The 25477-nt window shown below is 53.9% G+C and overlaps 1 protein-coding gene across 8 annotated transcripts in view; it reads left to right on the top strand.

Moving 5' to 3' along the window:
- The window catches only part of PAX5 (paired box 5), a 193969-nt gene that overhangs the window by 52445 nt on the left and 116047 nt on the right, over positions 1 to 25477 (top strand). For all 8 annotated transcript variants that reach the window (XM_008265136.5, XM_070054521.2, XM_089318349.1 and 5 more), the window contains one exon: positions 12031 to 12206. In XM_008265136.5, coding sequence (XP_008263358.2) covers positions 12031 to 12206 — 176 coding nt within the window. The remainder of the gene's footprint in view (positions 1 to 12030; positions 12207 to 25477) is intronic.

The raw sequence follows: 25477 nt of genomic DNA, 5'->3' as shown, positions 1-25477 counted from the left end.
CGGCCCTTGCACGTGCTGTTTGCTCTAGCTGGAAAAGCACTTCCTCTTCCCGCCCCTTTCTTTGGCTGACTCCTTTCTACTCCTGCCTAAGACTCGGGCTGCATCTTTCTCAAGGGACCTTTCTGGACCACCCCTGGCCCCAGCCTAGAGTATGCGGTTTGATGTAGGGTCAAGAGCAGACTTGGGAACCGCACAGCTGGGGTGTGGATCCCAGCCCTTCCAGCTGTTAGCTGTGTGGTCTCGGGAAAGTTGTGTCTGTGTTCTCATCTGCAGAATGGGAGGGGCAACTGCAGATTTGCCGGGGGTTTTTGTAAGGGTTTGACATGGGAGGAGGGGCTTAGTCCCTCCGCACATGGAGTAAACTGTGGATCCGGCTCTGCCTCTGCCTCTCCAGGGCCGGGGCTAAGACTTCAAGCCCTCTCTACCTCCGGGCAGGTGCAGGGCTATTGCTTGGGAAACCGTGAATCCAGGAAGCCTGGAGCAGAGTCGGGGCTCCTGTGTTGGTCCAGCGCTGCCCCGGAGCTGTGAGGACTGGTCTCCCTTGGGGCTTCCCTCCCTGACAGCCCATGACTCCCGGGTAACACGGCACAATCACATTCCCTCTGCTCAAACCTGAACGTATTCAGCAATTTTACAGTTTCACGTTTTACTTCTCCGAGAAGAAAGATTGAGTGAAACTAATGGCTGAATAATGGTAGTTCCAATGGAATTTTCCTCCGTGCCACTTTGATTTTTCTCAGTCTGCAGCCTCAGTTTAGGATGGGATTTATCAGATCACCTGGAACATTGATTTTGGTTCGGGGCTGCCACCCTGGTGCCCAGCGTGGGGCCTGGCTCACCGCGAATGCTCTAGGAGTGTGTGCTGGATGAATCGGAGCAGGGAATCCCACCCTGACCTTGCCAGTTTGTGCCTGTTTGCCCGGCCTGGCTCAGATGGGCCCAAATCCAGGCCATCCCCTGAGCGCTCAGCAAAGGACCTAGGAAGCAGTTTGGGTAGAAGAGCGAGCAGCATCTGTTATTACCAGACGCACCAATTTTCTTTCTTTTAATGGGTTTATTTTAAAAATTTTTAAAAATGTATTTACTTTTACTTTTACTTAGTTTGAAAGCTGGAGAGAGAGAGAGAGAGAGACAGACAGACAGACACACACACACAGAGATCTTCTATCTGCTGGTTCACTCCACGCATGCTTGCAATCGCCAGGATGGCCCAGGCTGAAGGCAGGAGCCTGGAGCTCCCACATGGTGGCAGGCACCCAAGTATTGGAGCCATCACCTGCTACCTCACAGGGTGCTCACTAGCAGGAAGCTGGAATCGGGAGTGGGGCCAGGGCTGGAACCCCGCCGTCGCCGTATGGGATGCGGGCCTCGCACACGGTGTCTTCACCGCACCGGATGGCTGTCCCTCGCGGTGTGCGCTCCCAGCCCGGCTTCCGTGGTTTGTCTTCCTCCCAGGTTCACATCTGGGAACCGCTCCAGTCGCGGAAGCAGTGCTTCCACTCGCCCCCTCCAGGCTCACAGGGGTGAGGGAGGTCTCCCATGACAGCAGGCGCTGGCCGAGTGCTGACCGCCCCTGAGCCGCAGGCGGCCCCTTCCGTCAGCCCACACTGATGGGCAGAGCCTGAGCTGCAGCTCAGCTGGATGTGGGCTCTGCCCTCAGAGGATTCGGACTCAGCGGGGAAGAAAGAGGGTATTCCCAGGAACTGCTCCGTTTTCCGAGCACTTAGTATGGGAGCGTTTTATGTTAGGTATTTTACTTGTATTCTCACTCCGTTCCGTCATCAACCCCAGGTCCCATTATTATCCCATTTTACAGATGAGATAGTTGAGGATTGGGAAGGTCAAAGGAGTCGCTCAAATGGCATAGATTAGTAGTAGACAGAGGGAATATGAACCTGGGCCTCTGTGTGTCTGGAGGGCCCTGCCTTCCCCAGTGTGCGAGGCCTGGCTGTCACGTGGAACCCTCAGCCTCACTCTGACAGGCATTCCTCTGTGGACCCCAGTGTGGCCTCGATTGAGTGCTCTCATCTCCCGGGGTCAGTGTCCCAGCTGTAAGAGGGGGATTCTAGGAGGGCGGTGCTCAGGGGATGTGAGGAGTGGGGCCAGGCCCCGGTGGTGGCCTGGGCAACTTGCTGAAGCAGCCCTGAGGAAAGGGCCATTGATTCAGCCATGGGACCTGGAGGCAGGTGCAGAGGGGAGGTAGCTTCTAGGCTGAGACCTGACGGGCAGGGGTGAAAGGGCACGCCAGCAGAGGGAACAGAAGTGCAGGCAGCACAGAGGGACAATGGCAAAGGGACACTGAGGGCTGGCATGTAGCCTGCAGGGACAGCATGGTGGGGTGAGTGGAGGGGGGACCCTGACAGGTGGGGCAGGTTGTGGAAGTTCGAACTTTCTCCTGGGGGCACCTCGGACACTGCGCTTGGTGCCAGGCTCCGTGACCAGCGTGTCCCAGAGATGATCTCCTTTAATCCTTAAAAGCTCCAAGCATTTGTCTTGCGTGTCATCGTTCCCAGTTTACAGATGCAGAAACTGAGGGCGCTGGGAAGAGTAGAGGCGAGTGTTGCGTGCCCTGGCCCCGCAGATAAGGGATCTGGCTCCAAGCTGCCGCTGCACTTCTTACAATACAAGTTGCTGAGTGACCTCAGTGACTCAGCCTCCCTGAGCCTCAGTTTTCTCACCTGTAAAATGGGATAAGAACATGCACGCTGACTTCTCACTCCTCCTTAAAACGCAGGCTGCACCTTTCCCAGGGGCCTCTCTGGACCACCCCTGCCCCCAGCCTGGAGCAAGCAGTTTAGTGTAGGGGTGAGAGCAGACTGGGGAACCACACTGCTGGGGTTTGGATTCCAGCTCTGATTAGCCGATTAGCCGTGCAGCCTCGCCCTCAGCAAACATCCTATAAATGGCATCTGAAACAATCTGAAACAATCCCTTAATGTTGCAAATTAGCATGGTCTGAATTGGGATGGTTTCTGCTTTAAGTGGATTGCTTTTTAAATGTTTAGTAGTCTTTATTTTTAAGATTATTTATTTGAAAGGCAGAGTCACAAAGAGGTAGAGGCAGAGAAAGAGAGAGTCCAAGTTCTCCATCCACTGGTTCACTCCTCAAATGGCCACAATGGCCGGAGCTGGGCTGATCTGAAGCCAGGAGCTTCCTCTGGGTCCCCAATGCGGGTTCAGGGGCCCAAGGACTTGGGCCATCTTATACTGCTTTCCCAGGCCAACGCAGAGAGCTGGATCAGAAGATGCCGGCACCACAGGTGGCAGCCTTACCCTCTATGCCACAATGCCAGTCCCTTTATTAGTCTTTTTAAAGTTAAGATTCTAGCTACTTCTTTAGAGAACAGCACTTTATTTAAAAGATGTGTATTTATTTGAAAGGTAGAGTGATGGGGAGGGGGAGGGAAAGGGGAGAGAGAGATCTTCCTCTTCACCTGCTGGTTCATTCCTCAGATGCCCACAACAGCCAGGGCTGCGCCAGGCTGAAGCAGGAGAACTCTGGGCTGAAGCTGGGGACTCCATCCAGATATCCCACATGGGTGGCAGGGGCCCAAGTATGTGGGGCATCACCACTTCCCCCAAGGGTCCACATTAGTGGAAAGCTGGAATCAGGGGCCAGAGGCAAGAATCGAACCCAGGCACTGGGATATGGAATGCGGGTGTTTTAACTCCTGGGCCAGATGCCCACCCTGGCTTGCTTTTAGAATCAGCTGGTTGCAGCCTCCTGAGCAAAGCAGCTCCAGGCTTCCCGGGCTCACTTGACCCAAGCTGGCAGTGTCCCAGGGCACATCAGTTCCGCCTCCCTGCCCCCACCCCCGCCCCAGTCACCCTGGTCTGGACCCCTCCCATGGCAGATTGACCTGCCAAGACCCTGCCCCTCTGCCCAGGGGAGGCAGGTGCTTGAGGTGGGAGTGTGGTCGGAAGCAGCAGCTGGCTTGACCTGGAGAGGACCTTGGACCCTGGACCATGGATGAAGGTGGAGGGTGCCACAGTGCGTAAGGACAGGAATGGGATCGGAGAGTTATCTTCACACTTTCAAAAGGCTTAAGGATAAATGGATCCCAGTGAAGAAAAAGATTTCCTCCAGTTTATTTTTCCCAGCAGTGTCCCCAAAGGCCTCTCCTCACAAGTGTGTTCGTTCCTAAAGCAAGTGTGGCAAAGAGTGGGGCCCTCTTGGTTGCTTGGGTGTTCAGTTATGGGTGGAACAGATACTGGTGAGGGTGGGCTGGGGTCTCCAACAAAGTGTACAGACGGCCCCAATGGGAAAATAAGTTAATGCTCATTTAATGGTATTATTTTTTAAAGATTTATTTATTTGAAAGGCAGAACCTCAGATATAGAGAGAGATGGAGATCTTCCATCTGCCCATTCACTCCCCAAATGACTGCAACAGCCAGTGCTGGGCCAGGCTGAAGCCAGAACCTGGAGCTTCTTCTGGGTCTCCCACATGGGTGCAGGGGCCCCAGGACTTGGACCATCTTCCACTGGTTTCCCAGGCACATTAGCAGGGAGCTGGATTGGAAGTGGAGCAGCTGGGACTTGAACTGGCACCTGTATGGGATGCTGGTATTAGAGGCAGCAGCTTAACCTGCTGTACCACAGTGCTGTCCCCTCATTTAATATTACCGAGTAGACAAAATCTGCCTGGATCTGGGCGGGGAGGAAGGGTTAGAAATGACCAATTCTGCCTCTTTAGTTTACTGATGGAGTCTCTCAGGCCCAGAGAGGGAGAAGAACTTGCCTGGGTTCATACAGCAAGGAAGGGCACAGTTGGGGCTAGAACCCAGGTCTGCTGGCTCCTGATCCTTTTCCCACTGGGTCCTGCCACTGCCCCGCCACAGGGAGTGGCCCCAGAGGGGATGAGGAGACTCTGCCAGGGCCCTTGCTTTGGCCTGGGCTCTGTAGGTGCCTGGGACGCTGAGACAGGCCAGTGGCTGACCTAGCAGCTCCGGCCTTTTTCCTGGGGCTCCCGTCTCTGTCCCGAAGGTCATGATGCCAGCGGGATTCTGGCGATTCTTGTTTGTTTTCATTTTTCGTTTTCCTCCCAGTGAGCATCTGCACATCAAGTACATGATGGTTTTTAAAGAAACAAACCAGAACCTTCCAAGAAAAATGCAAAATCCGTGGATCGGCTATGCTCCAAAGAGAACGCTATGGGTTTATGATCTTTTAAGACACACAAGAGACAGCTTTCTCTTGACAGATGGGAATCGCGGGCTGTTTGGCTTCCTCCCTCTTTGCGTGACCAGCCCCGATTGTGTAAAGCTTTTAGCTTCAAAGCCGGGTTGTGAATAACGTTGGCTTAACCTGAAATTTCAAGGCAGCGTTTCTCTGCTCCCCGAGACGGGGCTTCCTGCCCCTTGCTCCCCTGCAGCTAGCTTCCAGAATGTTAATTCTGCTAGCCATGGTTGACTAAGCCCAGCACTGGGTCTATTACATATTATTTGATTTGGAGTAGAAAAAAAAGATTTAAAGATACCAAGCCCCCTGTATCCCTTTGTGCTTTTGCCCATGCCTAGCCATATACTTAAGCATACCATTCGCCTCCTGAGTTCACATATTTCTGCCTGGGCTAAGGTTTGAGCCTTTCTGTACGCAGGCTGCCGTCACCGGTGAAGTCAGGTGATGTCTTTACGGTACAGATGAGAAATGCCACGAGGCCACAGGGGAGGCCCAGGGGGGCAGCCTTGTCCCTGGGCTGCGGATGCTTCATGCTTTCATAGCTGCTTCTGAGCATATAACCTGTCTGGTTCCTGGTCGCTGTGCACACATGGTGTGCGGCACCCGGAGGCACAGGTCAGCGCGTCCCCGGGCTATCAGAACCTGGCACCTTTTGTCAGAGAGTAGTTATTGTGGTTGATACTTACTTGTACCCTGATGGATCTGAGTCTTTTTCTCTCTTGTTGAACTTCTTTTATCTGAAAGGCAGAGAGACAGACACAGAGAGAGATGCTCCATCTGCTGGTTCACTCCCCATATGCCTGCAGCTGCCAGGAGCCTGGAACTCAGTCCGGCCTCCTACATGGGTGGCAGGGACCCGGGTACTTGAGCCATCGCTTGCTGCCTTGCAGAGTCCACATTAGCAGGAAGCTGCAGTCAGGAGTGGAGCCGGGATTTGAACTCTATATGGGATGAGGGCGTCCCAAGTGCCACCTTAACCATTGTACCAGTCGCCTCCCTCCCCCGCCCCCGGTTCTTTTTCAGTTAGCATCCACCTCCTGCACTGGACATCAGTGAGGACAGGGCTGGGTCAGCTTTAGCCCATTGTTCTGTCCCTAGCACTAGTGCTTACTGTATTTTGGTGGAAGAAAAATGAATGAATGAGTGAGTGAATGAATGATGTCAGGAGGAGGGATTCTGTCATCCGCAGACTGAAAGGTGTTGCCATGCGTATAACTGATTTGTTCATTTGTTCTATAAATATTCCCTGAGGAAGGGACAGACATGAGTGGCCTGAAGTCTTGCCCCTAGAGGTGAGAGTGCAGTGTGGGAGGGGCGGGCCGGGGGTGGGGCTTGGCTCCTAAGATAAGGGAAGGGGCTGGCTCTGTGGTATAGAGGGGTGAGTCACCTCCTGCAGCGCTGGCAGCACATATGGGTGCTGTTTTATGTCCTGGCTGCTCCACTTCCGATCCAGCTCCATGCTACTGGCCTGGGAAGAGAAGCAGAGGATGGCCCAAATGTTTGTGCCCTGCCACCGCCATGGGAGACCTGGATGGAGCTCTTGGCTTTGACCTAGTTGTTGTGGCCATTTGGGGAGTGAACCAGTGGATGGAAGATCTCTCTCTCTCTTTCTGTAACTCTGACTTTTCAGATAAGTTTAAAAAAAATTAAGCCAAGGGAGAAAGTGATCAGAGCTGTAAGAAAGGAAGGAGGGCATCCTGGAGGAGGTGTGCATGCTTGCAGGCTGTGTCTGTCTGAGGAGACAGGGTGCACGTCAGCGAGGAATGGCTTATGTTCCGCACGGCATGTTGGGTTGCTGGTAGCTGGTGAGCTGACTCCAGAGCACCGCCATCAGACACCCACACATGCCAAATCCCACTGGTGCCCCTGGTGTCTACCGCAGGCGAGGTCTGGGAGCTGAGTTCAGATGGCACGGTCTGACTAAAGGGCGATCCTCTCGGGCCCAGGGCCAGGAGTGGGTAAGGCCCCTGTTTCTCAGCTCCTCCTGTGGCTCCCCGCGCCCCTGCAGCAAGCCTCCTGTGCTCTCTGTGGCCCCGGGCCGCTGGGCTGCACCCCTGCCAGCCCCCCAGATTCTCCCCAGGGCTCCTCCCTCTGCTGCTCTGTTCCCTGCACTCCTTCTAATGTCAGGGTCTGTGTGTGGCAGGCAGGCTCTGTTGCCCAGCCAGCCTGCCCCTTGTGGCCCTGCCCACTCCTCCGTGCTCTACTTGAAGTTCAGGTGTGGCTTCCTCCTGGAAGACAGCCCTGGCTCCTTTCCAGGCAAGGTCACGCTGCTTCTCGCCCCCATGCATGGTCCTATCTGAGGGACTCGACAATGGTCACGGAAAATACAAGTTTTGAGAGGAATTATGCATGGGTTTAAAAAGTTGTTTGTGCAAAATAAATTTTTCTTTCAACTCGATTTTCCATAAGTTTTCAGACATACCCTCGTATTTCTTTTAATAACTTTTTAATAATAATATTTATTTGAAAGGCAGAGCAATAGAGAGAAGGAGACAGAGAGAGGTCCTCCATCCACTAGTTCACTCCCTAGATGGCTACAACGGCTGGCCCAGGAAGCCAGGAGCCTGCAGCTAGTGTTCTCTCGGGCTTGCCCAGTGGGTGCGCCGCAGACTTTTGAGAGCCAGGCGGGGCACAGCCGGTCCTATTTCTGGAAGACCCCGCAGAGGTGGGCTTCAGGCTACTTATGTTCAGCCCTTGTGGGCAGTGCTCCGCGGGTCTCCAAGGTCCCCCAGTGCGCATGCTCGAGTCGGCCCCATGCCCTGAACTTTTACTCCGTGCTGGCGGCGCTCGGGGTCCAGTGACTTGGCCCACAGGGGCCTGAGTGGAGCCCCCTCGCTGAGCTTGCTCAGTGCAGGTGGGTCTCTGCCTTGCCAGGGCTCTGTCCCACAGGAGCGGGCTGGTGCCGGGGAGCCTCTCTGGGAGGCCGGCCTGGGCGTGTCTGAGGGGGCGGCCTGAGCCGGGGAGAGTTGGGTTGGCCTTCAGAGGGGCAGAATGAGGGCCAGGGGGAGGCAGGAGGCACCGGCTGCCAGCGGGCGCGGGGGAGCAGAGTTGAAGGTGGCGGACCGGGGGAGTCTCGAGGACTCTGGCCGGAAGGAACGTGGTGGGCGCTCCGGGACATAGGCTGAGGTAGGCTCCGGCAGGAGAGGCTGGGCCCGGGATGACGGGACAGGCGTGTGTGATTGCGCGTGCGCAGAACCTTGGCGAACAGGCCCTCGTGGTGGGTGCTGGCCCGCAGGACACTGCGGAGCGGACTGGGCTGCAAGTGCCCGCACCCTCTAGTCTGGGTGGCTTTAGGAGAGTGGTTCCATGGGGATGGGCCGCAGGGGCAGAGGGGGCGCTTCGTCCCAGGCTGCCAGAGCCAGAACTGGGGCTTCACTGTAGCCTCTGATGTGGGACCTGTTTTCTGAGGGGGCCCCTAAGCTACCTCTGAAAGCCTTTTTTATTTTTATTTTTATTTTTAAATTTGTCTCACAGGCAGAATGTCAGAGAGAGGAGAGAGAATCTTCCACTTGCTTGTTCACTTCTCAAATGGCTGCAACAGCTGGGCTGGTCCAGGCTGAAGCCAGGAGCCTGGAACTCCATCTAGATCTCCCATGTGGGTAGCAGGGCCCTAAGCTCTTGGGCCCTCTACTGCTGCTTTCCCAGGCCCATTACCAGGGAGTTGGAAGTGGAGCAGCCAGGACTTGAACGGTACACTCCAATATGGGGTGCTGCCAGTGGGCCTAACCTGCACCATGGTGCCAGCCCGAGGCCTTTCTCGTAGAGGACGCTGGGTGCTCTGAGGCTCGGGGGCTTGCAAAGGCCAGGCCGCGCCGTTGCACGGCATGAGATAGGACAGTGGAGGAGGCCATGCTTTTGGCTGCATCTCAGCGGCGCAGTGCCCCGCGGCTGCCCGCCCCTTGATCGGGCCTCTTCCCCCACAGGGGTGGGCTTTTCACAGGAATGCCAATGTCTAGGGCAGCAGTGTGCGGGCAGGGGTGGGGGACCTGGGGCTGGCGGTGGTGAGGCCCACGCAGCGGCACCCCGCAGCCGAAGCTGACTGGTCCCTGTTTCCCCTGGGGCTTCCTGACGGCACAGGCGGGTGCCTGGGCCCTGGGTCTGGGTTTCGGCAGTGCCTCTGATCAGCCTGGCTTAAGCCACGTGGTCCCAGAGTCCCGGGGAATGAGGCGCCGACGGACCGGTGCTTGCTTTCACTTTGAACAACTCAAGGCCAAGTCCCACAAAAGGTATTTCATCATTTTTCCCCCCTTTGGTGGAAAACAAAATTTTTTTTTTAAATTTTAAAGAGTTGGGGAGGCCAGAAGAAGTTGGGGAGGGAGAGAGGTCTTCCATTCTTTGGTTCACTCCCCAAATGGCCACAACGACCAGGGTAGGGCCAGGCTGAAACCAGGAGCTTTCCCTTGGGTCTCCCACATGGATGCAGGGGCCCAAGCACCTGGCGCATCCTCTGCTGCTTTCACAGATGCACTAGCAGGGAGCTGGATCAGAAGTGGAGCAGCAGGGACTCTAACCGGTGCCCATGTGGCTTAACCGGCTATTCAATAATGCTGGCCCCTTCAATGGATGGTTCACAGCGTGTTTTTGAAATGTAGGACTCAAAACCAGAGCCTTATGGTGGAATAGCTAATAATAGGGAGCACAGAAAGTGTTTAATTTTGTGCTTTCTTAATTTACAAACCAAACCAAACAGAAAAGCCTGCTTTAAAAAATCTCTCTCCCCTTTGCCTCCATCCACTCATTCCTGTCTTCCTGAGTGGGTAGCTTCCTTGGATGTTTCACATAAACATGCACATCAGGGGTATTCAGAAAGTTCATGGAAGGGGCTGGAGTTGTGGTGCGGTGCGCTAAACCACCCCTTGTGACACTGGCATCCCATATGGGAACTAGAACCCCAGCTGCTCCACTTCTGATCCAGCTCCCTAATAATTGGTCTGGGAAAGCAGCAGTAGATGGCCCAAATACTTGGGTCCCTTTGACCCACGTGGGAGATCCGGATGGAGTTCCAGACTCCTGGCTTCAGCCTGGACCAGCCCCATTCTGGCCATTTGGGGAGTGAACCAGTGGATGGAAGATTCTCTGTCTCTCTCTTCTCTCTCTCTCACTTTGCTTTTCAAATAAATCTTTAATATAAAAGCTTATGGAAAATGGAATTAAAAGAAGTTTAAGGGGCAGGTGTTGTGGTGTAGCAGTTCAGAATGAGGGAGTCCCGAGCATCAGCGTGAGTGCCCGGCATTGAATCCCGCCTTCGCCTCGGCTTCTGATCCAGCTTCCTGCTGATGCGCCTGGGAGGGCAGCAGATGATGGCCCAGGTACACAGACCTGAACTGAGTTTTGGGCTCCTGGCTTTGGTCTGGCCCACCTCTGGTGGTTGTGGGTAGCTGGGGAGTGAACCAGTAGATAGAAGATTTCTCTCTCTGTCTCTCCCTCTCTCTCTATCTCTTTGCCTTTCCAAATAAAAATAAAGTAAATCCTTTTTTTTTTAAAAAAAAGATGTTTGTTTTGACACAAAATTTTTGTAAAATTTTAAATTTTTTTAAAATGTTCTGAAATTTCTAAAATCTAAAATGTATGATTTTTTGATAACCATTTCATGAACTTTCTGAAGACCTTGTGGGTGTGTGTATGTAGTCTTTCTTTTAATACAAAACATTGACAGCATACGTATCGTGCTGTCCCTTGTTTGTTTTTCACATGGCCATGTTGTCTTGAAGCTCTTTTTCTTATTAACTGAGGGTGTGCTCATCCTTTTGGGACTTCCCAGTATTACGTTATGCCACCGCACCATGATGTATTTAGCTGGTCCCTGTAAATAACCTCTTAGGTATTTTTATTATTATTATTATTATTATTATTATTTTTATTTATTTATTTGACAGGTAGAGTTACAGACAGTGAGAGAGAGAGACAGAGAGAAAGGTCTTCCCTCCATTGGTTCACCCCCCAAATGGCTGCTACAGCCGGTGCTGTGCCGATCCAAAGCCAAGAGCCAGGTGCTTCCTCCTGGTCTCCCATGCGGGTGCAGGGCCCAAGCACCTGGGCCATCTTCCCCTGCTATCCCAGGCCACAGCAGAGAGCTGGACTGGAAGAGAAGCAACCGGGACTAGAACCCAGCGCCCCAACCGGGACTAGAACCCAGGGTGCCGGTGCCGCAGGCGGAGGATTAGCCTAGTGAGCCGCAGCGCTGCCCCACCTCTTAGGTATTGTTTCTAGTCTGCTGTAAGAGTCTTAGACATCTCTCACGTCCCACAAGCCCAGCTGTGAATTCAGTTCCCTGAAGGGCAATCACATGGTTGAAGGCATGTGCCCCATGATTTGGACAGATTTTTGTCACACTGGCCCAGAATGGTGGGAGAGGCCATGTGTCCCCATAGCCTAGTTTCATGGCCTGACCATGTGACGTGATGGGAAATGTTCAGGGCGAGGACATCAGCTCTGAGAAAAGCTCTACCTCCCAGGCAGCTCCTCGGTATAGGAGAGGCAGCAGCGCCTGGTGACAGGCTCTGAGTCAACCTGAGCTTGCGTCCTCAGGCTATCCCCTTGTCCCCTCTAGGTCTCAGTTTTCTCGTCTGCAAAATGGGAAGATAATAGCATGTTTGGGGGCTTCAGGAGGGTTAGACGAGATGATCCATGGCAGGAGGGCTTTGCGCGGCGCCTGCACGTGGCCTTGGGAGGCTGGCTCTGCACTCGTCAGCAGGGAACCTTGGGCAAGGCTGGCCCTTACCTAAGCCACTGCCAGTTTCTTCTTGTCCAGAAAGCTGGCAGCAGGGCCCCAGCCTCGGGGCCTGGCCTGCCGTTCTTCAGGCCCTAGGAGAACCTGCACTCACCTCTCCTCTCTCGTGCTCATCAAAGGTATTCAGGAGTCTCCAGTGCCAAACGGTCACTCGCTCCCGGGCAGAGACTTCCTGCGGAAGCAGATGCGGGGCGACCTGTTCACGCAGCAGCAGCTGGAGGTGCTGGACCGTGTGTTCGAGAGGCAGCACTACTCCGACATCTTCACCACCACGGAGCCCATCAAGCCCGAGCAGGTACGCCCTCGACTCTCGCTGCCACGCCTGCCGCGGCCACACAGGCCTGGGTCGCCGTCCTGGCGGCGGGGGCAGCCAGCAGGTGCGGGTTAGAGCCCGCCAACCTCTCCTCAGAGGCGAGCTTTCTGCAGCTCTGGGCTGACCCTGGCCGATGACAGCATCCACGGGGTCGGGACAGCTCCTTGTGCGGCTGCCTGGGTCCGTCGGCCAGCCTGGGGGCATGTGTGACTTGCCCAGCCGCTCTGCCGTTGCTGCGCTGTGCTTTCCCAGGGCTCTCACGGGGGCAGGGGGTGTAGGGGTCTTCTGGGCCACTTCTTGGGCCGCTGTCCTGTCTGTCAGTGTGCTGGCTGAAATACGCACTCACCCTGTGATCTGGGGCTCACCAGCTGTGAGCAAAGCCACGATGGTGCCCACGTGGAGCCCACTGTCAGCTCTCTCGTCACACTCTTAAAGACCAAGTCCAAGAGACTAGCAATGATGGTGGGTCTCCTTAGACAAACTCCCACCTGGGTCATTTGCATGGAGGAAAGGAAGCAGGAAGTCCCGCCCCTGTTGAGCAGCCAGCAGTTGTTGCCTGAGGTGTGGACTTGGGCCAGAGGGGCCTCCAGTGAGAGGCTCTCAGGGCCCGAAGAGGTCCCTGCAGTGCCCAATTCAACTCAGGCTGCTGTTTCCTGACACCGTGCCTGTGCCAGGCCTTGGGTGGGCCGCCTTGCAGCCCCAGGTGACTCAGACACGCTTCCTGCCTGGTGGGGGAGCCAGAGAGCCCCTCTGAGCAGTAAGTACTGGCCTCCTTCATGCTCATGGATGCAGGTTCCCCTAAGACCGTCCAAGAGCATGGAGACTGTGTGCTTGGCTGCGTAGACGGCCGGTGCTGCTGGGGATGCTGGGTGGTGAGGAGTGGGCAGAACCGCGGGGCCACCACTGCTGACCGGCTGGCTGTCTCTGAGCAGCTCCCGTGGGGCTCCTGCATGCCCTCCAGCCACTTCGTTTTCAGGTGGGGAACTGGAAGCCCAGAGAAGCAGAGACTCGTCTCGGGCCGCCCAGCCAGCCAGTGGTCTTCACAAACACTGATGAGTCTCTGTGTTGTGCCGGGCGTGGAGGCAGGCATGAGGGGGTTAACAACGGACAGGACAGGCTTTCACCTGCCCTTAGGGAGTCCCAGATGAATGGGAAAAAAATCACAATAAATACCCATTACCCAGAGAGCTGTGGGTTCCAGGTGTGTTGGTGCCAAGGAGGTGTTTGAGGTTCTCTGAGAGCCTAAAGCAGAGGCTGAGGCGGCCTGGAGGCCCCGGGACCTCCTAGGGGAAATGCGTTTATGCTGAGACCTCAAGGGGTTGGCCAGAACAAGGAGCAGGAATCGGGGATAGAAGGGATGTGCCTGGCAGGAGGAATAGCAGGTGCTAAGGCCCTGGGGTGAAAAGAAACAAGAATGAGGCCTGGAGGGAGGGCCAGTGTGGCTGGGGCATAGGGAAGGGAGTAGGCGGTGATGCTGGGGTGATGGGCCTGGTTTTGCAGAGTGTGGCGTGGAGCCTGGTCTTTGTCCCACAGCCTGGGAAGGTGTGCTAGATGGAGCTGATGCCTGCACTGTGGGTCCTAAGCTGCTTCTGTGACAAGCAGGTGCTCCCGCCACTCAGAACCCCTGAGAGGTGGCGGCAGCCGCAGTTCATCAGATGCAGGACGGGGTCAGGGCCGCACTGGTTCTGGAAAGCCTCTTGGGCTACGTTTCCTTCAGGATCTGCGAGAGAACCGATCTAAGTGCTGTGAAGACTGCGATTTTCGGGCTTGTGTACAACCCTGAGGCGGGCTTCCAACCCTCTCAGGTTTTGTAGGCCCAGAGAGAGAACGGGGCTCATCAGAGATCGCCTCTCGAGCAAGTGGCGAAGAACCAGAACCTGGCCTCCCAGCGCCGAGTCTCCCGCCTTTCTCTCCAGCCGTGATAGGCTTGGCACGGACATTCCGTGTTGGACACTCTGTGTCGTGTGCCTGTCGCGGAGAGTCAGGCCCTGAAGCCTGGGCAGAGAGCACAGGGCTTCCTAGGCGAACGGAGCCCGGAGCCATCCTTGCTTGGATGCTCCCCTGCGCTCACGCGGGGCAGTGCGGTGTGGACTTAGAAGGCGCAGGACAAGACCCCAGAGGAAGGGTCCAGTCAGGGAGGCAGAGCCGCCTGGGTTGGCAGCATCAGGGGCGACAGCATGGCGGAGGCAGTGCTGAAGGACAGGTGAGATGGGCTCATGGAGGCCCGGGGCCCTGGATGGGAGGAGGCCTGGCTCAGAGTCCGGGGGGGCACTGTGTCCAGCAGTGTCCTTCAGAATGGTGCGCCGTGGCTGCAGGCCGCCCCCAGCTGTGTGGGCTCGGGGGTGGGGGCGGGGGCCGCGCTAATGGCTGACTCAGGGCTTTCTGGGTAATCAGCTTCACCCCATAATGTGCTGTAATGAGGAGAGATGGCAGGTGAGGCTGCAGGACTGCCCTGCACGCTCACGGGCACTGGACTATGAATGACATGGCCCGCGCCCGCTTCCCACTCGCTCTGGACAAATGACGGCCTGAGCTGGGAGGGGACGTGCGTCAAGGGGACAGGTTCCTGAGCCCTGTCAGCTCGCTTATTCCGTGGCTGTGCTCCGCAGGCCCTAGAGTGGCAAGGCAGTGGCTCCTGGAAGGGACCTGGAGCTGCTGGCCGACCAGGAAGGCTGGCTGCCTGTTTGGCTGGGGATCAGGCCCAACTGTCCCAGTCTGTGTCTCTGGGGCCTGGTGTCCTGGGGCAAGGGCAGGGCACTTGGTGTCACATCTGCTCAGGAACCGATAGGAGAGGAAGAGCGTTTACTGGCCTTGGAGTTGGCTCTGCTTTTTCTGTAGCTCTCAGCTTGTGGGTGTGTGGTCGCCATCATGATGGCGGCGACACCAGTGATTCTTTGCCCTGTGCGCGGGAGTGTCCAGTTGCCACACCCAGACTCTCCTCGGGTCCTCAAATGAAATGTCTGCTAAGCAGCCGGCCGGGGTGGGTGAGCCCCATTTGACAGGTTTTTCTCACCCCCAGATTGTTTGCTCCATTTTCAGGCCCAGGGAGGTTCTGGGATTGTCAAGGCCGTAGGCTTGGACCTCAGGATGTGCATCCTCATTTTTTGCAGAAGGTCCCCCTGGAGGCGCTGCCTGCTCTGCAGCCCGAGTCTGCCTGCCCTCCCAGGACCTCAGAGCCTGGCGTGTCCCTCCGAAGCCCTCCTCCCCACGCCCCTGGGAAGGGCAACCCTCTGCAGGGTCAGACTGGGGACCTGCTGGTCACCGCTGTGGGCTCAGAGCCCTCTTGACCTTACTGCTGCTCCCACCACGATGCCCCCTGAGTGGGTGGGCAGGTGGGCCCAGACCCCGGCTGTTCAGGGAGGCTTGCCAAACCCTTTGGCCCACGTGGAAGGGGTTAAGGCAGACCTACTCCTGGGGCAATGAAACACTTCCTCTTCACAATGGTTATTGAAAAAGCAATTCTGTTTTCCCTACATGTGGAGTGAGTAAAAATCACCTCGGAGGAAGAGAAGATGGGGGAAAGAAACAACTGCTGGTGGCGACTGCGTGTGCGTGTGTGTGTGCGCGTGTGCGTATGAGTGCGTGCATGTGCGTGTGCGTGCATGTGTGTGTGTGTGTTTCCCGCGGTGGAGTCTGTTTCAGGAAAACTCGTCCTGACGCCTGGGCAGGCACTGGCCACTGGCAGAGCGGGTCCCTCCTCCGGCCGCCACGCGCTGCCTGCCTGCCGTATTTACTCTCGGCAGACTATTAACCAACACCAGGCTATTAATCTGGCTTTTGAGCCTTCACTAAAGCCCATAAAAGCTCACAGTTGTCAAATGGAGTTCATTTTAATTTCCTTTCAATCACAGTAAATTATTCAGGTGATAAATCAGCTGGAGCAGCCTCCTGGCTGTAATAGAAACCCTAATTCCTGGCTAATTATCCAGCCCATTGCTGCCAACAGATCAATACGGGCGCAAAATGGAACGGGCCCAGGGCCCTCCCTCCCATCGGGCTGGAGACAGAGAGACAGCTGGGGAAGGGGGACGTGCTGCTGACCTCCCGGGAAGTTCAAAGGTCACAGGGGGTTAACCCGGGAGAAGGTCTGTCCCCAGTCTAACAGAGAAACCACTGGAAGTGCCTCCTGCTCTCCTAAGCCTCTCGGCCCCTGCAGGGTGGCACGTCTCCTGGCCGGTGGCTGAGCAGGGCGCTGGAACGCTGCTGGACAGCCTGATCCTGGTGAGGAGTGGGTGTGTGTTTCTGAGCATGCATGCGCTGGGTGAGCAAGGGCGGCCTGGACCCCAAGCGTGGGTCACAGAGGGGTCTCCTCTTCTTCCATGGTGGGTCTGTGTCCCACTGGGAGGCAGGTGTGCCTGGTTAGGAAGTGTGGGGGAAGGCTTCCTGGAGGAGGTGCCTTGAGGCATGGCAGAATCCAGATGTCTGGAGGTGGTGGAGAGGTGGATGGAGGGATGGAGGAATGCAGGTGTGGTGAGGAGCTGCTAGCGGCTCTGGGGTTGGAATGTGGGCTGGAGGAAAGAAGACTGGAGCAAGGCGGCTGCAGCAGTGGGCAGGGACCCAAACCCTAGAGAGCTGAAGTGGAGGTGGGAGACCTCCTTGGCTCTGGGGACAGTGTCCCCAGAGAGTTTGGGCTTTGTGGCCTGGACTGCTCTGGCTACCTTGGAAGCAGCCCTCACTGGGGCCTTCTGCCTCTTCCCTGGCCCCTGCTACTGCTGTTGGATATCTTAACTTCCTGAAGCCTACCTCTGCGTCAGAGCCCCTGGTCATCTCCCGCAGCCTCCACCCCCTCATCCTCTTCACTGCCCCCATGTCCCTTTGCTTGCCCTGGAGAAGCTCTGGCTGTGGCCAGGCCTGACCCTCCTGCCCCACACTGCCTGGGCCCCGCCCATGTCCAAGGGGGTTGCTGACCTCCGCCCTCCTCTCCCAGGGCTGGTGTGTGCGTGTGCGTATGGGCGCACGTGAACACCAGGGGACGGCTCTGAGCATGCTTGGCGGCCCGTCCTGCAGCTGTCATTACTCTGGCGATTGTTGTCCACACTCGGAGCGCCTGCTCCCTGTTCACCTGTGTGGAATCTTCTTTCAGACTATTTTTAACTCCTACCCTGGCCAGGCCCAGCAGGAGTGCTGTCTGCCCTGTGAGGCCTTCCCTGACCCTTCAGCCTGCACCAACTTCTCTGGGCTCGTAGATGCCGTGGGTTTAATCTTTGCTGGAATCACTGTAGCAGCTGGGTTCACTGCTTCCCTGGGTCCTCGCCCAGTATCCTTACCGAGTCACAAGCACTCCTGTGATCCTGTTGTGCAGGTAGCGCGGTTTAGGTTAGGGCAGTGGCTTAGCCCAGCACACACAGGAAGCCCAAAGCTGAGAGTGGGAGCCAGGTCCCTGGCTGGCAGCCCCTGGCCACAGCTGTCCATGGCTGAGTAGAGCTGAGCACTCTCCTGGGATACATCCCCAGGGCTCAGTCTTCTCAGTCTGAGCATGCGTTAGGAGCTGCTGGGCTGCCCCACGAACCAACATGGTCTCCAGAGCCGTGAACGGATGCCCAGGTGGGGACCACCCTGTTGTCCTCTGGGCTGGTTCGGTCCCTCTCCCTCTTCCTCTTACAGGGCCATGCTCCTCTTGTGCAGACAAAGTAGAGGTTTTCTGGAGGAGACCACTGGAGATCTCTCTGAGGAGGGACACCCGGAGAGGCTGGGGCTCTTTGCCTGGGAGAAGCGGGGCTTGGGAGGGGTGGGCAGGAAAGGAGACAGGCTCAGAGAACTCTGTAGCTTGAGCATGCCGGCAGTGGGCAGGCTTCCTTGTGATGTGCTGAGTTGCCTGTCCCCGGAGGCATGCGAGTAGGAACGGTCCTTTGTCATGTGTGCCGTGTTAGAAGTGTGAGCATCCGTGGGGGTGGACTTGCTCACGAGGCCTGCCCCACTGCTAGCAAGCCCGAGCTAGTGGAGAATCCTTGTGGCTCACAGCCCCACACCTACCAAGGTCTGTCCACTCTGTGTCAGGGAGACTGGGAAGGGGCCTGTGAGAAATGGGGGAGGGGTAGAGGCGGCAACAAAAGAAGACCTCTGACGCCGAGGCCTTGAAGGGCGATCTTCCCAAGAATGGGCAGAGAGCAGCAGCTCAGGCCACATGGGCCGTGGCCCAGGGCCACTGCAGGCGAGGGCTGCACCATCTCTCGGGCCGACAGGTGACTCTGGCTCCGCTCCAATGGAGCAGGCCCAGGGTTTCTGCTGGAGACAGCACAGGTAGAGACCAGTGGTTGCTATCAGCCTTCCTGCCTACAGACATCTCCCAGCCGCCTCTGTCTGGGAGCGCAGGGCTGGGTCCCTGTGTAGATGGCAGTGGAGAAACCCGTATGCTGCCAGTGCCTCCACCTGGGAGCACAGGGCTGGGTCCCTGGACAGCGGCAGAGAGGAAGATTAAACAGACCCTGGGCGCCAACACGTGCCTGGGGTGGGTGAGGCTGCCAGAGCCAGATGAACAACTGAGAATAAAAATCTCGAATTTAAAGCCCAAACCACCTCTCCCGTGGAACCTAACCCACAATCACCCTGAATTCGTCATTCCCCCAGCAGATGAGGAAATGAGACCCGGACTGCGTGGTCAGGAGACGGCCACGTCCTCACGTCCTCACTCCCGGTCCTCTGCGAGAGTAGACGTTTCCTGATTGATCTCAGCAGGTGTTTTCTTTTCTTTCCCTTTTTAAAGATTTATTTATTTATTTGAAAGGCAGAGTTACAGATAGGCAGAGAGAGAGAGAGCGAGAGCGAGAGCTCCTCCATCCTCTGGTTCACTCCCCAAATGGCTGCAATGGCCAGAGCTGGGCAGAAGCCAGGAGCTTCTTCTGGGTCTCCCATGTGGGTGCAGGGGCCCAAGCACTTGGGCCATCTTCTGCTGCTTTCCCAGACCATAGCAGAGAGCTGGATCAGAAGTGGAGCAGCTGGGACTTGAACCAGCCCCCATATGGAATGCCTGCACTGCAGGCAACAGCTTTACTGGCTACGCCAGAGCACCAGCCCCATTAGTGCATTTCTGAACTGGGCTGATAGCCTGCTTCCACTACAGAGTCCCAGACACCCTGGCAGCTCTCCCTGGGTTTTCCAGTTTGGTGCTCCAGGAAAATGTGCTGTTGCCTTGGAGGCTTTGGGACCTCTGGCCATGCAAAGGGTAGCCCTGGGCAAAAATCTTGCCCAGTTGGAGGCAGGTCATTCTCTGGGAAGGCACCTCGAGTGGTTACCACCAACCCCACTCTTGCTGAGGATGGGAATTTAGTAGCTGGCATTCGGCTTCTTTGATGAAGCCGTGGGGAACTTGCAGGTGTCGAAGGCCAAGGCACATGTGGTATGTTTTAGATGTTGAGGGAAACAGTGTGTTGGGCATGCTTTCATCCAAGCCGTGTCAGTCTTTTCCATGCCATGGCACACGTGCAACATGTTAATCTATATGATGTGCTGGGGTTGAGGGGTCAGGAGCAGCCGCTTCCGGTTGTCATTGGGTTCTCCAGTTGTCCCCTGGTCATCCAAGGGCCGGGAGCATCTGGTTTCCAGCACACTGTTGGGAAGGCACTGCGTTGGTGGACAGTAGGAGTTGGAGGGTTCTGGGAGGCTCTGAATCTTCTCCCTCCATCTTCCTGTCTAGCTGGGGTTGCCAGCCTAGAGGAAATAGACTAGGTACTGATCTGGGCATCTGAGCAATACCTGCATGGCTCCTCCATCCCTCCTCAGCCATTTCTGGATTCTCTGAGACCCAGGTGAAGCTTCCTGCACAGCATCTCTGAGTCTCACCGCCACGTGCACCAGGCTCTCCCTGGCTTAGCCGCTCGGGTGCAGGTGGGGAGGTCACGACTGGGCCTTCCCAGGGGAAGCAGGCGTGGGCTGACCTCATGGATAGCTGGAAGCCTGAATTCCAGACGGAGATGTCCCACCTTCCTGCACAGCGATGCTGACCCTGCTCAGCTCAGTGAATGTGCCCCAACCTGTGAGTGACTCCTGCTGTTACAAGGGGTGGGGGAGTGATAGTAGACGGGTGGTGGTGAGCAGCAGGAGTTCTCCTGGTGCTTCCTGGGGTGGGGAGTTAGAAATGCCTTCCCAAACCCAAAGATGCTGTCTTAGTTAACTTTTTGTTACTTTATTTATTTAGTTTTAAAAGATAGATTTATTTATTTATTTGAAAGACAGAGTTACAGAGGCAGGGGAGAGAGGAGGGGAGGGGAGGGGAGGGGAGGAGAGGAGAGGAGAGGAGATCTTTCATCTGCTGGTTCATTTCCCAAATAGCCGCAACAGTTAGGGCTGGTCCACGTTGAAACCAGGACCCAGGAGCTTCATCTAGGTCTCCGATGTGGGTGCAGGAACCCAAGACTTGGGCCATCTCCTACTGCTTTCCCAGGTGCATCAGCAAAGAACTGTATCAGAAGTAGAGCAGCTGGGACTCAAACTGGCGTCCATATGGGATGCCAGCACTGCAGGTAGTACAACCTACTGCACTGTGCCACAATGCTGGCCCCAGTTTTTTTTTTTTTTTTTTTTTTTTTTTTAATTACTTTAACTAAAATACCTGCAGGAAGCTACCTGTGAAGGAGTCATGTTTGTTGTAGTCTGTAGTTCTGGGGGTCGCAGTCTGAGGTCAGATGGGCTTAGTCTGACATCGGCTGAGGGGGCGGAATGTGTGCAGAGGGAGAGAAGCTTGGCCACACTTGGCTGATATAACTGAACCTCTCATGGAACCCCCTTCTGAGGGGGTGCCTCGGTGACCCAAAGAACTTCCACTGGACCCACCTCCTTGACTGACTAGTGTCAAGTCACCCCTTAATCCATTAACCATTAACATAAGGTGTTGATACGTGGGCTGTTAGCCAGCTGTAGCAGATGCTAACACAAGATTCCGCTTGGATGTTATCTTGTCTTTGGAATGAGATGGTGCGTGATTATTCTGGAATTCTTTCTCTAGATCCCTGGAGGTAGTGGGAGCCTCTAGGCCTGCCATGTTCTCCCTCATCGTTTTATTGTCATCGTCTCAAAGTGGCCCGAGGGTGAATGTGACAGGAATCCACAGGGCCCCAGTCCCCTTCCGTTGCTGTGCTGACCAGAGCCTTGCTTGTGGGAGCCCACGTGTCCCTACGCAGCTTCAACCTCGTTTCTGAGTGATGCTTGTCTTCCTGTGGGTCAAGCACAGGGGACTTCCCGAGGACAGTCCCTGTGCCTGTTCTGTCAGATGGGAATGTGTGCGGGGACGTGGGGCCCCTGCGAGGCAGGCGTGCTCCTGGCTGGCCTCCGCGGGTCACGGCTGTGGCATTGGGGTGGCATGGGGTCACCCTCAAGCTCCACTGCAGGCCGGTGTTCCGTGAGGGGTGAAGCAAATCGGATATTCATCTCCTCTTTTGACTCTGACTTGTTTACAGTTTTCCTCCGGTCTGCTCCCCTCTTTCTGATGACGGACAAATTCTGTGTCGGTGGGGTTTAAAGACTACAAGTGAATTGTCAAGGAGCTGCCTGCACCTTGCTGGGATGCTCGTCCATTCATTTATTCATTCATCCATCCAAGACATTTTCCCAGCGATGCCATGTCAGTGACATTGACCACCTGTGGTGTGCTGTGTGGCATAAAGCAGTAGTAATGCCTGCAGCCCGAGGTCCTGTGTGAGAACTGACTGTCACACAGACATATTCCCTCTCCCCGCCCAAGCGCAAAGCTGATATTGCAGTTGGAAAGCAACAACAACAGACAATTCCAGTGTTACAGCTTGTTTGTTGTGAAAGTGCACTGGAAATTTGGCATCAGGAATTTGGCTATTCACTAAACTCTTTAAAAATGACAAAATAAACCTTTTTTATAAGTTATTTTAATAAAAGGATATAGATTTGTGATTCCCATAACAGGGCTGAGCTATTGCAGGCTTCCTTCCCATCTTAATAGAAGTACTGGCTGGGGTGGGGTGGGGCTGGATTGTGGCACAGTGGGTTAGTTTGCTGCTTGCAATGAGAGCATCTCATATCCGAGTGCTGGTTTGCTTCCTGGCTGCTCCGCTTCTGATCCAGCTCCCTGCTAATGTGCCTGGAGTGACAGAAGGCGGCCCAGGTACTTGGGTCCCTGCCACACATGTAGGATACCAGGATGGAGTTCTGGTTCCTGACTCTGGCTTGACTGGCCCAGCCTTGGCTGTCATGGCCATTGGGAGAGTATACCAGCAGACAGCAGATCTGTCTCTCTCTCTCTCATTCTACATTTCAAATAAACAAACATTGAAAACATAAATACTGCCTCAAATAGAGGGAAGTCCTCAAGGGCTGGAAATTGAGAGCCAGAGCTTCAAATGCATCAGCCAATGTCCCAGTGGCCCAGTGCACTGGCCCTGGATATAGGCCTAGTCACCAGGGTCTGGGGTTTTGATGCTGATGTTGGGACAGAAGGTGTGGCCTTAGACCTGTGTGACATGGGAAGTAGAACTGAAACTCCTGCCAACAATGAATACCTGGAAGGACCATACTTTCCATGAAATGGGCAGTGGGTAAGGTTCACCTAGGCCAAGGGAAGCAGTGAGAAAGCTCAAGACAGGGGACTCAGAAGACAGAATTCCCCATGAGCAGTTGAAATCCCGAGTCTGCGCCCCACATGGGTGTGATGTCTCACTGTATGTTATGCATAAGAAATCCAAGAATAGAAACCAACGTGAAAACTGCACTCTGTGGGGTCCCTGAGATGCCTCACAGAAGCATATGAAAAACTCACATCAGGACCCTTCCACAATCCAGCATGTACAGCATGCATACAAGAAACATAACCAGGAGGAGAGGTTGCTCAAGAATCCCAAACCAGACAAATTGAAGGAGACTAGAGGGGCCGGTGTTAGGGTGCAGCCAGTTAACTCCTGCCTGTGGCACTGGCATCCTGCTGCTGCACACTTCTGACCCAGCTCCCTGCTGATGCACCGGGAAGAACAGCAGAACGTGGCCCAGTGCTTGGGCCCCTGCACCCACATGGGACACCCGGATGAAGTTCCAAGCTGCTGACTTCGTCCTGGCCCAGCTCTGGCTGTTGTGACCATTTGGGGAGTGAACCAGCAGGTGGAAGAACTCCCTCTCTGTTCCTGTAACTCTGCCTTTAAAATGAGTAAGTAAACCTTTTATTTATTTTTTTTTTAAGAAAAAGGAAAGAGACTATAAAAGGGCTAAAAAGACAAACTGTTATGAAAGATTAAAACACCACAAAAAAAGATTAGTTAAAATAACAAATTCTCTAGAAATAAAAATTTTAGCCAACAGAATTAAAAATTCAATGGATAGGTTAAATACACAATAAAACATAGCTGAGTAGAAAGTTAGTGACTTGGGAGACAGAGCTGAGGAAATTTCCAGGAACATAGAATTAATAGCCAAAGAGAAGGTAAGAGATAAAAGAAAATTATCAAATTATCACGAGAAAGTCCAGTGTGCATGTAGTAGTTTACCTGGAAAAATAAAACAGAACAAGGAGAGGAGAGGTAACATTTGAAGAAATAATGGCTGCGGACTTTATAGAACTGTTGCAAGGCATATTTTGTTAGATTGCAAAAGCATGCTAAGTCCCAAGCAAGTTAAGATGACAACAGGAAATGGACTTCTAGGCAAAACTCTAGAGAAACTGAAGAAGATCAGAGACAAAAAAAAAAAAAAAAAAGTATAAAGCAACCAGAGAGAAAGTATAACTTTCAGACTGACGTGACACATATTCAACATCATTGGAAGTCAGAAGACAGCAGAAAATGTCTTCAAGTATTGAGAGAGTAACACTTGAGCTACACTCAGATAGATGGTCATTTAATAGAGAAGACAGATGGGAACATTTTCAGACAAGTACAAGAAAAGTTTACCAGTCTCGGACTCTCGCTGTCCTGCTGAAGAATGTGCCTCAGCGAGAAGGTGTAGCACTTCTGTTTTCAGCTCTGACAAGCAAAGAGCTTGGAAGCCATCACACCATGTTTACAGCAAGAAATGGAGTTGGACAAATGGAAAATCAGCACATTTTCTTGACCCATCAGAGACTTGAAGTTACAGGGCAAGTAACTTGCAAAATCTGGAGCAATATAAGAATATAGAAACTTAACAGCCAAGATCTGCCAGATTTCACATTAAAGTCCTCTTTATTTCTGTTTGTGTTTCAATACATCACGTGCAGCTTTCAATGAAGAATTAGGCAAGAAAACTAGAAGAGAACAAGCAAGCATCAGAACAAGACCTAGGAATGACACAGATTCCAGATTTTTTAGGCAGAGAATTAAAAATAACTGAGTAATATGCCAGTGGCTTTAATGGAAAAATAGATAGCAAATAAGAGCAGATGAGTAATATAAGCAGAGACATGGAAACTCTCAGAACTAAAAGGAAATTTTAGAAATAAAAAACACAGCAACAGAAGTAAAGAATGCCATTGATGGAATTATCAGTAGACTGGACATGGCCAAATAACAAATTACTGAGTTTGAAGATTAGTCAATAGAAAGTTCTAAACTGAAATGCAGAGAGACAAAAGAATGAAAAAACAAAACAGCAGCAACAACAACACAAAAACCCTAAAAATTTTGGCAACATCCAAGTTTTATTTTTATTTTTAAAAAAAATTATTTGAAAGAGATCAGTCTTCATCCACTGGTTTACTCCCCAGATGGCCACAACAGCCAGAGCTGGGCCAGGCTGAAGCCAGGAGCTTGGCACTTCATCTGGGCCTCCTGTGGGGGTGCAGGTTGATTGCCATATTCTGCTGCTTTTCCCAGGCTATTAGCAGGGAGTTAGATTGGAAGTGGAGCAGCAGAAACACGAACTGGCACCTATATGGGAAGCTGCGTTGCAGGCAATGACTTTACCCGCTATGCCACAATGCTGGCCCCCTGTGGGGAAATTTTAAGAGGAGTAATAATTTTATATATATATATGTATATATGTATATACACATCATATATATATAATCAGATGAAAAAGATATTAGAAATAGTAATGGCCAAGAATTCTCCAAAATTAATGATAGTTACTAAACCATAAATATAGGAAAGTTAGGGAATGCCAAGCAGGATAAGTTCCAGATACCTACATCTAGGTGTATCGTATTCAAATGTTGGAAAATCGAAAATAAAGGGAAAATATTGAAAGAAGCTGGAGGTTAAAAAAAGTGATTTTCTTTTTAGGTTTTATTTATTTGAGAGATAGAGTTACAGACATTGAGAGGGAGAGACAGAGAAAGGTCTTCCATCTGCTCGTTCACTCCCCAAATAGCCGCAATGGCTGGAGCC

This window comes from Oryctolagus cuniculus, chromosome 1 (assembly GCF_051225735.1).
Source record: "Oryctolagus cuniculus isolate XC-2025 breed Fujian yellow rabbit chromosome 1, ASM5122573v1, whole genome shotgun sequence".
NCBI classification, from domain to species: domain Eukaryota; kingdom Metazoa; phylum Chordata; class Mammalia; order Lagomorpha; family Leporidae; genus Oryctolagus; species Oryctolagus cuniculus.
This window is presented reverse-complemented; position numbering and strand designations above follow the sequence as displayed.